We start from the raw sequence: 14,845 nt of genomic DNA, 5'->3' as shown, positions 1-14,845 counted from the left end.
TTGGATAATGTATCCCTTAGTTCAGCAAATACACACAGATAAGCTACAATGGTCTCAGTAACACGTGTCCCTTTCAGCACAAGATGGCCGTTGGCAAATACACTCCACACTCTGGGTGTTGCACGGCGCTGAGGACCCGGGTTCAAACCCGGCCACGAGTCAGTGTGTGGAGTTGACACATTCTCCATGTGTCTGCGTGGGCCTCACTCCCACAACTATTCACAATATATCTTAATGATTTGGATGAGGGAATAAAATGTCATATCTCAAACTCTGCAGATCATACCAAGTTGGGTGGGAGGGTGAACTGTGACGGGGATGCAGGGATCCTACAGCATGATCTGGACAGGTTGGGCGATGGAGTATAATTTGGATAAGTGTGAGGTTATTCACTTTGGAAGCAAAAACAGGAAGACAGATTGCTACCTGAATGGTTGTAAATTGGGAGAGGGGAGTGTGCAGCGGGACCCGGGTGTCCTTGTGCAGCAAGTGGTTAAGGTGCAGCAGGCGGTAAAGAAGGCTAATGGTATGTTGGCCTTGATTGCGAGAGGTTTCAAGTACAGAAGCAGGGAAGTGTTGCTGCAATTATACAGGGCCTTGGTGAGGCCACACCTAGAATATTGTGTGCAGTTTTGGTCTCCTTTTCTGAGGAAGGATGTTCTTGCTCTCGAGGGAGTACAGCAAAGGTTTACCAGACTGATTCCAGGGATGGTGGGACTGTCATATGAGGAGAGATTGACTAGGTTGGGATGGTTATCAAAGAACAAAGAAAAATTACAGCACAGGAACAGGCCCTTCAGCCCTCCAAGCCTGCGTCGATCCAGATCCTCTATCTAAAACTGTCGTCTATTTTCTAAGGATCTGTATCCCTCTGCTCCCTGCCCATTCATGTATCTGTCTAGACACATCTTAAATGACGCTATCGTGCCTGCCTCTACCACCCCTGCCAGCAATGCGTTCCAGGCACCCACCACCCTCTGCGTAAAGAACTTTCCACGCATATCTCCCTTAAACTTTTCCCCTCTCACCTTGAACTCGTGACCCCGAGTAAGTGAGTTCCCCACTCTTGGGGGAGCCTGGTGAGCCTCCTCTGCACCTTCTCCAAAGCATCCACATCCTTTTGGTAATGTGGCGACCAGAACTGTACGCAGTATTCCAAATGTGGCCGAACCAAAGTCTTATACAACTGTAACATAACCTGCCAACTCTTGTACTCAATACCCCTTCCAATGAAGGAAGGCATGCCGTATGCCTTCTTGACCACTACCGACCTGCGCAGCCACCTTCAGGCTACAATGGACCTGAACACCCAGATCTCTCTGTACATCAATTTTCCCCAGGGCTTTTTAAACTCGCTGCAGTTCAGAAGAATGAGGGGGGAATTCTAACAGGACTAGACAGGGTAGATGCAGGGAAGATGTTACCAATGATGGGTGTGTCCAGAACCAGGGGTCACAGCCTGAGGATTCAGGGCAAACCATTTCGGACAGAGATAAGGAGACATTTCTTCACACAGAGGGTGAGCCTGTGGAATTCATTGCCACAGGAAGTAGTTGATGCTAAAACATTGAATATATTCAAGAGGTGGCTAGATATAGCACTTGGGGAGAATGGGATCAAAGGCTATGGGGAGAAAGCAGGATTAGGCTATTGAGTTGGATGATCAGCCATGATTGTGATAGATGGCGGAGCAGGCTTGAAGGGCCAAAAGGCCTGTATGTAACCCAAAAAGATGCGCAGGCTGGGTTAATTGGCCATGCTAAATTGCCCCTTAATTGGGGAAAAAAGAATTGGGTGTTCTAAATTTAAAAAGCAATACACTCCCCTCTGAACCTCCAGCGAATGTCTGTTGGTTTCTCCTCTGAATCTACCCTGCATTGTTGTGCGGGTTTCCAAATTCCACACTCAAAAACTTGGTTCACAGTAATGCTTTCCATTAGCGGTTTGCATTCTGAAATCCTGCCTTCATTTTCCAAATGACTCTTTTATACAGAACTTCCGCTCCACTTTAACAGTAAATCCAGTCCAGAATTTACCCTAACCCCTTTAGAATTTCTTTGTCTTGACTGCTGTTCACAATTGCTTTAACTCTCAATTCCAAAATTGTATTAAAATGGTATCAAGTCTGCTGGCCCACTTTAAATCTAGTTACTGCAATTGTGTCTTTAATTTGGAACACTTTGTTTACTCTTCCTTGAATTCTTAACAATACCTTGGTCTCTGTTTTCAACTCCTCCAGTCTGTCTGAATTCCCTGTTTATCTGGACAGTAGCTGGTACTCTAGGAAGCCTGCCTCTTTCCAACTCCCTTGACCTGTCCTGCTTCTCCTGTTTGAGAGAGGTTCATTCCTCGTGTCCTGTCTGCAACCCAAATATATTCTTTGAGACAGGATCTACTCCCATTTGGAAGCAAATGGATGTATTAGTGAGAGGCAACATGGTTTTGTGAAGGGGAGGTAGGACCGTGGATGTTGTCAATATGGACTTCAGTAAGGCCTTTGACAAGGTCCTTCATGGTAGACTGGTACAAAAAGTGAAGTCACACGGGATCAGGGGTGAGCTGGCAAGGTCATAGAACGCAGAGAGTAGCAATGGAAGGGTGCTTTTCTGATTGGAGGGCTGTGACTAGTGGTGTTCCGCAGTGATCAGTGCTGGGACCTTGCCTGTTCGTAGTATATATACATGATTTGGAGGAAAATGCAACTGGTCTGATTAGTAAGTTTGCACACGACACAAAGATTGGTGGAATTGTAGATAGCGATGAGGACTGTCAGAGGATACAGCAGGATTTAGATTGTTTGGAGACTTGGGTGGAGAGATGGCAGATGGAGTTTAATCCGGACAAATGTGAGGTAATGCATTTTGGAAGGTCTAATGCAGGTAGGGATTATACAGTGAATGGTAGAACCCTCAAGAGTATTGAAAGTCAGAGAGATCTAGGTGTACAGGTCCACAGGTCACTGAAAGGGGCAACACAGGTGGAGAAGGTAGTCAAGAAGTCATACGGCATGCTTGCCTTCATTGGCCGGGGCATTGAGTATAAGAATTGGCAAGTCACGTTGCAGCCGTAGAGAAGCTTAGGCCACACTTGGAGTATAGTGTTCAATTCTCGTCGCCACACTATCAGAAGGATGTGGAGGCTTTAGAGAGGGTGCAGAAGAGATTTACCAGGATGTTGCCTGGCATGGAGGGAATTAGCTATGAGGAGCGGTTGAATAAACTCGGTTTCTTCTCACTGGAACGACGGAGGTTGAGGGGCAACCTGATAGAGGTCTGCAAAATTGAGGGGCATAGACAGAGTGGATAGTCAGAGGCTTTTCCCTAGGGTAGAGGGGTCAATTACTAGGAGGCATAGGTTTGAGGTGCGAGGGGCAAAGTTTAGAGTAGATGTACGAGGTGAGTTTTTTTACGCAGAGGGTAGTGGGTGCCTGGAACTCGCTGCCGGAGGAGGTGATGGAAGCAGGGACGATAGTGACGTTTAAGGGGCATCTTGACAAAATGCATGAATAGGATGGGAATAGAGGGATACGGACCCAGGAAGTGTAGAAGATTGTAGTTTAGTCGGGCAGCATGGTTGGCACGGGCTTGGAGGGCTGAAGGGCCTGTTCCTGTGCTGTACTTGTCTTTGTTCTTTGTATATCCAGCTAACACTTGAGCTGTTTTATACTTTCAAGGCCCTCCAGTTGCTCAACAACCCCTGCCAGTTCTATTTCTTCATGCCATAACACTCCCTAAGCACAGTGGGAATTGAAACCAACCCCCACACACCAATTTAAGAATACCCAATTATTTTTTTCCAATTAAGGGGCAATTTAGCATGGCCAACCCATCTACTCTGCACATCTTGGGTTGTGGGAGAAAAACCCATGCACACACTGGGAGAATGTGCAAACGGACAGTGACCTGAGCTGGGATCAAACTTGGGACCTCGGTGCCGCGAGGTAGCGATGTTAACCACTGCGCCACCGTGCTGCCCCCTACGAACATCTTTTTGTCCAGCAACAATCTAGCTATAGGTTTTTCCTTCTCCAGGCACAGAAACATTAAATTAAGCCCACTTTTAAAAACTAAATGTTTACCAATAACACATATAAATCCCTTAAAACTACATTTGTTTTCCTAGCACTGTTAATCATTAGCATTGTGCAGTTGGCCATTGAAATGATCTGCAGCTTGTTTATCGTTGTGAAAATGCCCTATCTAGTGTCGTGTGTTTTTGAGCTGCTTGGAAAACTACTTTAACCCTTGCATATTGTGTATTCTCTCATGTGTTGGTATGCTAAGTAAGACGAATGATTGTATAATAAACACAAGAATCCTTTATTATCTCATCTGTTGTCTTAATAGATAATTATCAACATTACATTTACATAACTTATTATTTTTAATATTTATTCTTGTGCCGTAACTTTATGACAATGTTAATTTGCTACATCTGAATCATCAAACCAATTTTTATCTTCTAACCTTTATAGACGGTGCGAACTTTCTCCCTAAAAGGTATGACCAGCAAACTTTTTGGGCAGGAGACACCAGAACAAAGAGAAGCTAAGCTAAATGTGTTGGAGGAGCAGATTGCTGATGGAGAGGAGCTCGTGAAAGCCAAAAATCTTGAGTGCGAGTAAGGCCAGCAGAACAAACTGTATATTATACTGCTAAACCAACCTTCTGTGGCAGAAATATTTGTGACACTGCCTTGTGACACTATATCAATTTTGGATCTGTTTGGGATAATCACATTTGTCTAGAAGTGCCACCAGACTCCAATATTTTAATTTTTGGAGGAGTAGTTTTAATGCACAGTATTTGTCATTTTGGACCACAGCGTGAATTACCAACTAGATGAATGATTTATTTCAGTTCTTGGATTTATTTTCCTTGTACTTAAAACTAAAAAAAAATCTTGGATATCATAGACTTGTGTTCAGTAGCTAATGAATAGAATCCATGACTCTTAAATTTGCAAATAAATTTGCAAATATATTAAGATTTGTAAATTGCACAAAGGCAGAATTTGCTTGTTTATGATGGTCAGATATTTCTCTATTTTGAGTTGTTCCAGAATGGGCCATTTCATATTTGCCCGTAGGTTAAATTCAGCTTATTAAATAAGTGTTAAAATTCTAAATCTTGAACAAACACAATATCATGTAAGCAAACACAACCTTTCCACATTTGGGAGCATTCTTTTGTTCTGGGCTGCAACATTATCCATCCCTCGAAATATTGAGGGGTTAACCAGAAGATGTAATTTCAATCTTTAGTTGTGTGGATGAACACATGCCCCTTTCTGTCCCAGATTGTTTGTATGTTTGGTAACCTTTTTGTCAGTATCTTTCTGCTATGAAATGTTCCGGTATCCTGATGGTGACATCCCTGTCAAATGATGTAAATTTGAGTCTCACTCTCTCTAGGAAATAGAATTCCAAGGGGAGCATAGGAACAGAAAACCCTGGAGTTATGTTTACAAAGATGGCAGGACAAGTTGAGAAATTGGTTCAAAAAGGTACAGGGGTCGTAAATTTAAGCTAAAAGCAAGGACGTTTACTATGAACCTTTTAAACCTCCATTTCTGCCTCACCTGTAGTGTTGTGTCCAATCCTGGGCGCCACACTTTAGCAAAGATGTGAAGGCATAGGAGAGGGTGCAGAAGTTTTGAGAATGGTCATAGTTGGGAGGATGGAATAGAGAACCTGAGTCTTGCTCTAGAGAAGAGTAGATTGGACGGATATTTGAGGCAGATGTTCAAAGTCCTGTGGGTGGAGTAAATAGAACAAAACTGTTCCCTTTGGCAGGTGGGTTGGGAAGTAGAGGGCAGCAGGTTTAAGGTGATCTGAGAGAACACTTTTTTTTATTGCAAGGTGTGGTCTGTATCTGGAACAATGCCTTAATGTGGCTTTGAAAAGGTATTTTGGATAAGCAGCTGAAAAAACTGCAGGTTGGGAGAGGTTGAGGGAGTGGGACTACCTGAATTGCTTTTGGCAGAGAGCTGCGATGGGCAACAGTGCTGTAAACCTTTTATTCCAAGGCTTTTCCCTGGATTACATCTCTACCACAATCGACATGATTTTTTTATTCATGCCCACATAAAACTAACTTCACCCTAAGTAAATATATGAAGTGTTTCAGAATTTTGAGGGGTTTGATAATGTCATAAATGCAAGTGAGTCTTCCTTGGAATTGTGTGGAGCTGAAATCTGGGTATTGATGTGTTGAATGTCTATTTGTCATTCCACAATTAAGAACCTTTGGGGTTTCTGAACCTGGTTGTGAAGTTTCACAGGATTTCTACTCTTGAGGATCATTTTCCGGGAACCTGTAATCACCTCACCCTAATTTAACACTCAGCCCAGTGGTTATGCAGAAGTGAAATTCCTAGGGCCTTAATCCCAGTCAAAGTTGGTTTTGAAAAATTGAATGTAATTTCTGGAATGTTTGTGATGCAATCTTTTGGCACATTCAACCTTGTGTATAGATACAGAATCATCACCCATGATTACAATGTTCAAAGCTACTTCCCTGATCTGGATATTGCATGAAGATTTCTTTAAAATATTTTGCTTACCAATTTAGCATCTTTCACCTCTGCAGTTAATTTTGGTAATTCTCCAAATTGTTGTTTTCCCCTTTTTACAACCTCTTACATTTCCACAAGAGGTATAAATGACATTTAGTAGCTTGCTTTCCTCCGAGATCTGTCTACACCAACTCAGTATTGTATTCCGTTTTTTTCATAATGGATACTTGGGCTTGATTCCCTTTTTTGGGTTAACTGTTAATTTGAAAAAATTTAGAGTATCAATTATTTTTACTTTCAAGGCCCTCCAGTTGCTCAACAACCCCTGCCAGTTCTATTTCTTCATGCCGTAACACTCCCTAAGCACAGTGGGAATTGAAACCAACCCCCACACACCAATTTAAGAATACCCAATTCATTTTTTCCAATTAAGGGGCAATTTAGAGTGTCCAACCCACCTACTCTGCACACCTTTGGGTTGTGGGGGTGGGAGCCACACAGACACTGGGAGAATGTGCAAACTCTACACTGACAGTGACCCAGGGCCGGAATCGAACCGGGGTCCTCGGCACCTCGAGCAGCAGTGCTAACCACTGTGCCACTCTAACTGTTAAATGCTTTCCTGGTAAACGCCAATCAAACTAGGAAATCTTAAACCTACATTTCCTGGTAACTTTTTGTATGATATCTACTTTTAGTGATTTCATAAAGGATGCCTGGGCAGACATTGAACGCTTTAAGGAACAGAAGAACAATGACCTGAAAGAGGCCCTTATCAGTTATGCAGTGATGCAGATAAGCATGTGCAAAAAGGTGGGTTGGTTATTAATGTAATCACCTATATTTTTTTTAAACTACCATGGATAGAATGCCAATGACACAGGAAAAAATTTAAACCTTGTAAGCATTATGAGCATGTGCATGAAAAGTATTAGTACCGTAAAGGCATCATTGATCATCTAAATATTTAGGTATTGAAACCATTCTGCAAGTAAAATTTTAATTACAAATGTTCTGCTGTGATGTCATACTAAAATTTGAAACTTGACTGAAGTTATAAATTTCCAACTGGCGACTTCTGGTGGCGGCCACAGTGTGAGCGGCCGCCCATTTGGTGGCTCCCGTTCATGGTGTAATTTTCAAACCTTTTCTCCAGCTGACAGGTGAATAAGGTGTAGGAGGGGTAGAAGGCGAGAGTGTCCCACCGGTGGATGGATTCATTGACCAGAAGTGGTCCAAAAAGAAAGGAACAGTTTGAGATAGCTGGGGTTGTGCCTGCGTCACAGGAGAAGATCGCGGAGGATCAGGGACCGCCCCTACCACCTCAATGGTCGATGGAGCAGCTGGTGGGCTTTTTAAAAATAAATAAATAAATTTAGAGTACCCAATTATTTTTTTCCAATTAAGGGGCAATTTAGTGTGGCCAATCCACCTAGCCTGCACATCTTTTTGGTTGTGGGGGTGAAACCCACGCAGACACTGGGAGAATGTGCAAACTCCACATGGACAGTGACCCACAGTTGGGATTCAAACCCAGGTCCTCAGCGCCGTAGGCAGCAATGCTAACCACTGTGCCACCGTGCTGCCTGCTGGTGGGCTTTCTTAACTAAAAGTTTGCCCAGCAAAGGAAGGAGAATTTGGAGGACCTGGCTAGGGTTTGGACCCGATATAGGCCAGGATCGGCTGCCTAGAAACGAGGGCCAGGTGACCCAGAAGGTGGAGGAGACAGTGGGGAGCACGAAGAGCAGCTTGCCTCGATGCAGCGGAGATGGGGTGATGCGGGATCATCAGAGGCGGCTGCAGGAGAAGGTGGAGAATCTGTCTCCCAGGCATAATTTGAGGATCGTGGGACTGCTGGAGAGCAGCGAGGGAGTGGGCGCCAACGCATATGTGACTCAAATGTTCGAAGCTGCTTGGTGAGGGGTAATTTGAACGGCCCTTGGAAGTAGACCAGGCGTATCGTGCACTAATGATGAAGTCGCAGGGGAATGAGCCGTCGTGCGTGGGCAATGGTGGTGTGCCTTGACCAGTTCCTGGACAAGGAGTGGGTCCTGAGGTGGGCCAGCTGCTGCACCTGGGAGGGTAATGAGCTGCGTGTGTACCAGGACCTGTGTGCGACGTTGGCCAGGAGGAGAGCGGGCTTCAACAAAGTGAAGACGGCTCTCTTTAAGAAGGGGGTGAAATTTGGAATGCTATACCCGTCGGACCTGTGGGTGAACTATAAGAGTCGGGTGCTGTACTTTGGGACACCGGAGAAGGCGATGCAATTTGTCGGGGTCAATGAACTGGCAGGAGAAGGAGGACATTGAACTTTGGAGAGTATAGTGTTTGGGACCATTGCTCTGTGTTTGTTCTTGATGTGGGATGGTGGGTTGCTCTTTTCATTGTGTTGGGTGGGGTTGTTAAGTTTGCACTGGGATAATGTTTACGTGGGGGGGGGGTGTAGAGCGAGAATCAGTGGGGGATGGGGGGGGGGGTAGGATGCTAGGTGCCAGTGGTGGGGGCTACCAGGCTAACTGGGTGGTCTACTTCATGAAAGCACAGTGGGGGGTGAGCAGATGGCTACTGCGTTGATGGTGGTCGGGGTTGCCACTCCACTCCCACTCTGATCAGGCTGATCACATGGAACTTGAGAGGGTTGAATGAGCCGGTCAAGAGGACCCATGTGTTCACACATTTAAGAGTCTAAAGGCTGATGTAGCTCTTGCAGGAGACACAGCTGTAACTTGTCTGACGAGGAGGTTTGTGAGCAGGTGAGGGCGGCCATTCGGGTATGTGGAGCTAAACGACACTGGAGGTTTCGGCGGCCACGTTGTGGGAAGCATTGAAGGCAGTGGTGAGAGGTGAGCTTATCTCGATATGGGCACACAGGGAAAAGGCAGAACGAGTGGAGATGGAATGGCTAGTGGAGGAGATCCTGCAGGAGGTACTCGGAGGCCCCGAGGCGGGGCTGTTGAAGGCGGGGCTGTTGAAGGTGCGGCAGAAGCTGCAAATGGAGTTCGGGTTGTTATCCATGAGGAAAGCAGTTGGGCAGCTGAGGAGGGCGAGGGGGTGGTTTGTGAATATGGGAAAGGTGAGCTGGATGTTGGCTTACCAATTAAGGAAACGGGAGGCAGTGTGGGAGATCAGGACGGGGGGGAAATGCAGTTTTGGACCTGGTAAGGGTGAATGGGGCGTTTGGGGATTTTTACAGCAGGCTGTTATGAGTATGAACCCTTGGCCGGGGTGAAGGGGTGAGGTGGGTTTTGGAGGGGGTGGAGTTCCTGAGGGTGGAAGAGGATCTGGTGGAAGGGCTGGTTACCCCCATTGGCTGGTAAAAGTGGTGATGGGGCTGGAGGTAATGCAGTCGGGCAAGGCCCCGGGCCCAGACAGATACAGTGGAGTTCTATAAAATGTTTTTAGGGGTCCTGGGACCCTTGTTGGTGAGGACATTTAACGAGGTAAGGGAGCAGAGGGTGTTGCCCCCAAAGCTATTAGAGGTCTCCCATTTCCTTGATTTTGAAGCAGTGTAAGGATCCAGAGCAGTGTGGGTCGTATAGGCCAATCTCACTGAATGTGGACGCCAAGTTATTGGTCAAGATTTTGGCCTTGAGAATTGAGGACCGAGTGCCAGGGATATCGGGGAGGACCATCTGGGGTTCGTGAAGGGGAGGCATCTGGTGGCTAATATCAGGAGGTTATTAAATATGATAACGATGCACCCCCCCTCCCCCGCCCCCCACTAGAGACGAGAGTAGAGGTGGTGGTTGCCATGGACGTGGAAAAGGCCTTCGATCGGGTGGAGTGGGACTATTTGTGGGAGGTTTTGGGGCAGTTTGGGTTTGGTTGCTGTACCAGGCATTGATGGCAAGTGTGCAGACTAACATTGAGCTCAGACTATTTTAGGTGCAGTGGGGGACGAGGCAGGGATGTCCACTCTCCCCACTGCTCTTTTCCTTCACTATAGAGCCCTTGGCAATTGCGCTGAGAGATTCGAGTGACTGGCAGGGGATAATATGGGGGAAGAGTGGTGGAACACAGTGTCTCGCTCTAAGGGGTCGATTTGTTGCTATATATTTCTGACCCCTTGGCGGGATCTTGGAGGAGTTTGGCTGGGTTTCGGGGTATAAATTGAACATGGGGAAGAGTGAAATCTTTCTGATCCAGGCGAGGAGGCAGGAGAAGAGGCTGGAGTAGATGCTGTTTAAGGTGGGGCTATTGAGGGGGGGAGGGAGGGGGAATTTTTGATATTTGTGCATTCAGGTGGCGAGTGGGTAGGAGCAGCTGCATAAATCAAATCTGGCTTGTTTGGTGGAGCAGACGAAGTGGATTTAGGAGGTGGGATGCGCTCCTGTTGTCATTGGCGGGGCAGGTTCAAACGGTAAGAGACGGTCCTCCTGAGGTTCTTGTTTGGATTTCAGAGTCTCCCAATCTTCATTCCCAAGGTGTTTTTTAGGAAAGTGAATGCAGTGATCTCTGGGTTTGTGCGGGTGGTAAAGCCCTGCAGGTGAAGGTGTTGCTGGAGCAGGGCTGGGAGGAGGGGGGGAGTTGGCTCTTCCGAATTTTACGAATTATTGTTGGGTGGCCAATATAGCGCTGGTCAGGAAATGGGTAGTGGGGGAGGGGCAGTGGGATTGGATGGAGGCACCCTCATGTCAGGACACTAGTTTGGGCACACTGTTTAATGGCCCTCTGCCGTTCTCGAACCTGCTCCGCCATCTATCACAATCATGGCTGATCATCCAACTCAATAGCCTAATCCTACTTTCTCCCCATAGCCTTTGATCCCATTCTCCCAAGTGCTATATCCAGCCGCTTCTTGAATATATTCAAAGTTTTAGCATCAACTACTTCCTGTGGTAATGAATTCCACAGGCTCACCCTCTGTGTAAAGAAATGTCTCCTTATCTCTGTCCGAAATGGTTTACCCTGAATCCTCAGACTGCGACCCCTGGTTCTGGACACACCCATCATTGGTAACATCTTCCCTGCATCTACTCTATCTAGTCCTGTTAAAATTTTATGTCTGTATGAGATTTCCCCCCTCATTCTTCTGAACTCCAGCGAGAACCATCCCAACCTAGTCAATCTCTCCTCGTATGACAGTCCTGCCATCCCTGGAATCAGTCTGGTAAATCTTCGCTGTACTCCCTCGAGAGCAAGAACATCCTTCCACAGAAAAGGAGACCAAAACTGCTCACCATTTTCTCGGTGTGGTCTCACCAAGGCCCTTTACAATTGTAGCAACACATCCCTGCTTCTGTACTCAAAACCTCTCGTAATGAAGACCAACATACCATTAGCCTTCTTTACCGCCTGCTGCATCTGCATATCTTCAGTGAATGGTGCACAAGGACACCCAGGTCCCGCTGCACAATCCCCTCCCAATTTACAACCATTCAGGTAGTAATCTGCCTTCCTGTTTTTGCTTCCAAAATGAATAACCTCACACTTATCCAAATTATACTGCATCTACCATTGGTTTGCCCACTTGACCAACCTGTCCAGATCATGCTGTAGGATCCCTGCATCCTCGTCACAATTCACCCTCCCACCTAATTTGGTATTATCTGCAAATTTTGTGATGTTACATTTTATTCCCTCATCCAAATCATTAATATATATTGTGAATAGCTGGGGTCCCAGCACCGATCCCTGTGGTACCCCACTGGTTACTGACTACCAATTTGAAAAGGACCCATTAATCCCTACTTTGTTTCCTCTCTGCCAACCAGTTTTCTATCCACCTCAATACATTTCCTCCAATTCCATGTGCTTTAATCTTGCACAATAATCTCTTACGCAGGATTTTGTCAAACGCCTTCTGAAAGTCCAGATATACCACATCGACCAATTCCCCCTTGTCGGCTGCACTGGTTACCTCTTCAAAGAATTCCAACAGATTGTCGAGCACGATTTTACCTTCATAAATCCATGCTGACTCTGATCCTGCCACTGCTTTCTAAATGCTCTGCTATAAAGTCCTTGATAATGGATTCAAGCATTTTCCCCACTACCGATGTTCGGCTTACTGGTTTATAATTCCCTGCTTTCTCTCTACCTCCCTTTTTGAATATCGGAGTGACGGGAGCCCTCCAATCTGTAGGGACAGTTCCAGAGTCTATAGAATCCTGGAAGATGACCACCAATGCATCCACTATTTCCAAAGCCACCTCCTTAAGCACTCTGGAATGCAGATTCTCAGGCCTTGGGGATTTATCTGCCTTCAATCCCATCAGTTTTCCCACCACCATTTGTCTACTAATATTGATCTCCCTCAGTTCTTCCCTCTCACTAAACCTTTCATTCTCCAACATTTCTGGGATCTGGTTTGTGTCCTCATTTGTGAAGACAGAACCAAAGTATGTATTCAATTGCTCAGCCATTTCTTTGTCCCTTATTATGCATTCCCCGTTTCTGTCTATAGTGGGCCGACATTTCTCTTTACCAAACTCTTTCTCTTCACATATCTATAGAAACTCTTCGTGTCAGTCTTTATGTTCCTGCAAGCTTCCTTTCGTACTGTACTTTCCCCTTCTTAATCAATCCCTTCGTCCTTCTTTGAATTCTAAACTGCTTCCAATCTTCAGACCTATTATTTTTCTTGGCCAATCTGTATGCTTCACTCCAGCTTGAGAAAGAATTTGGTCATGTTATGGTCGCTCATCCCCAAAGGGTCTCTTGCAGCCAGATTGGCAATGATTCTCTTCTCATTACACAGTGTCCAGTCTAAGATGGCCTGCTTTCTAGTTGGTTCCTCCACATATTGGTCAAGAAAACCATCCTGTATACACTCCAGGAATTCCTCCTCTATAGCATTATGGCTAATTTGATTTGCCCAATCTATGTGAAGATTAAAATCACCCATGATCACTGATATTCCCTTATTATATGCATCTCCAATTTTTTGTTTAATGCCATTCCCAACCTGACCAGTGCAGTTTGGGGGTCTATATATGACACCCACTAATGTTTTTTGTCCCTTGGTATTTCTCAACTCTACCCATACAGATTCCACATTGTCAGAGCTAATATCCTTTCTCACTATTGTGTTAATTTCCTCTTTAACCAGCAGTGCCACGCCACCACCTTTTTTTTTTAATTCCTGTCCTTCCTAAATACTGAGAACCCTGGGACATTCAGTTCCCATCCCTGGTCACCCTGCAGCCACGTCTCCGTAATCACAATTATATCGTGCCCATTTATATCTATCTGCGCGATTAGTTCATCCACTTTTGCAAATGTTCCCCGCATTAAGGCACAGAGCCTTTAAGTTGTCTTTTTCACAATTTTGTCTTGCTCCAAATATTTTTCTCTTTTGCCCTGTTTGAATTTTGTCCTTGGTTTCTCCACCTATCACTTTTCGTATTCACTTTTCTACCTTTTTGCTTACTCTCTCTTTCTCTGACTCCTTGCGTAGGTTCCCGTCCCCCTGGCATATTAGTTTAAACCTTCCCCAACTGCTCTAGCAAATAGCTCCCCTGGTGTCCTTCACAAGCCCGGTAGTGGTGGCGGCCCTGAGGGTGTGGCAACAGTGGCGTCAGCACATGGGGCTGGAGGGAGTGTTGGGGTGGGCACTGATGTTGGGCAACCACCGGTTTGATCCAGGGAGGGGGGTTCCGGGGGTGGCAGCAGGCAGGGATCGAACGGTTTAGGGATTTGTTTATAGATGGGGGCTTTCCATGCTAGGAAGAGTTGGAGGAGGAGTTTGAGCTGCCTGGTGGGAATGGGTCTGCTACTTCCAGGTGAGGGACTTTGTGCAGATATCAACTTTCCCACAGCAGCCGCCCAGGGGCTACAGGATAAGGTAGTGTCGGGATTGTATGGGGACGGTATCGGAAATCGAAAAGGAGCTGATGGACCTGGAAGTAGCCCAGTTAGGGGAGGTGTAGCGGCAGTGGGAGGAAGAGTTGGGTTGGGAGTTGGAGGCTGGGTTGTGGGAGGATGCCTTGAGGAGAGTCAGTGCGTCCTCGTCGTGTGCCGGGCTTAGCCTTGTACAATGCAAGGTGGTCAACAGGGCGCGTATGACTGTGGCCCGAATGAGCAGGATTTTCTGAAGGGATGGAGGACAGGTGTGTGCGTGTAGGTGTGCAAATCATGTCCATGTAATAATAATCACTTATTGTCACAAGTAGGCTTCAATGAAGTTGCTGTGAAAAGCCCCTAGTCGCCATTTCCGGCGCCTGATCGGAGAGGCCATTATGTTTTGGGCATGTCTGAAGCTTGGGGGATTCTGGCAGGGATTTGCTGACGTGATCTCTCTCTGTCTATCTCTCTCTCTGCCTCTCTCTCTCTCTCTCTCTCTGCCTCTCTCTCTCTGCCTCTCTCTGCCTCTCTCTGCCTCTCTCTG

General features: G+C 46.1%; 1 protein-coding gene across 1 annotated transcript in view; it reads left to right on the top strand.

Moving 5' to 3' along the window:
- Positions 1–14,845, top strand: part of snx4 (sorting nexin 4) — a 103,913-nt gene that overhangs the window by 78,054 nt on the left and 11,014 nt on the right. Inside the window, exons 13-14 of the mRNA XM_038790298.1 lie at positions 4,475–4,620; positions 7,215–7,329. Coding sequence (XP_038646226.1) covers positions 4,475–4,620; positions 7,215–7,329 — 261 coding nt within the window. The remainder of the gene's footprint in view (positions 1–4,474; positions 4,621–7,214; positions 7,330–14,845) is intronic.

Source organism: Scyliorhinus canicula, chromosome 2 (genome assembly GCF_902713615.1).
Source record: "Scyliorhinus canicula chromosome 2, sScyCan1.1, whole genome shotgun sequence".
Lineage (NCBI taxonomy): Eukaryota > Metazoa > Chordata > Chondrichthyes > Carcharhiniformes > Scyliorhinidae > Scyliorhinus > Scyliorhinus canicula.
This window is presented reverse-complemented; position numbering and strand designations above follow the sequence as displayed.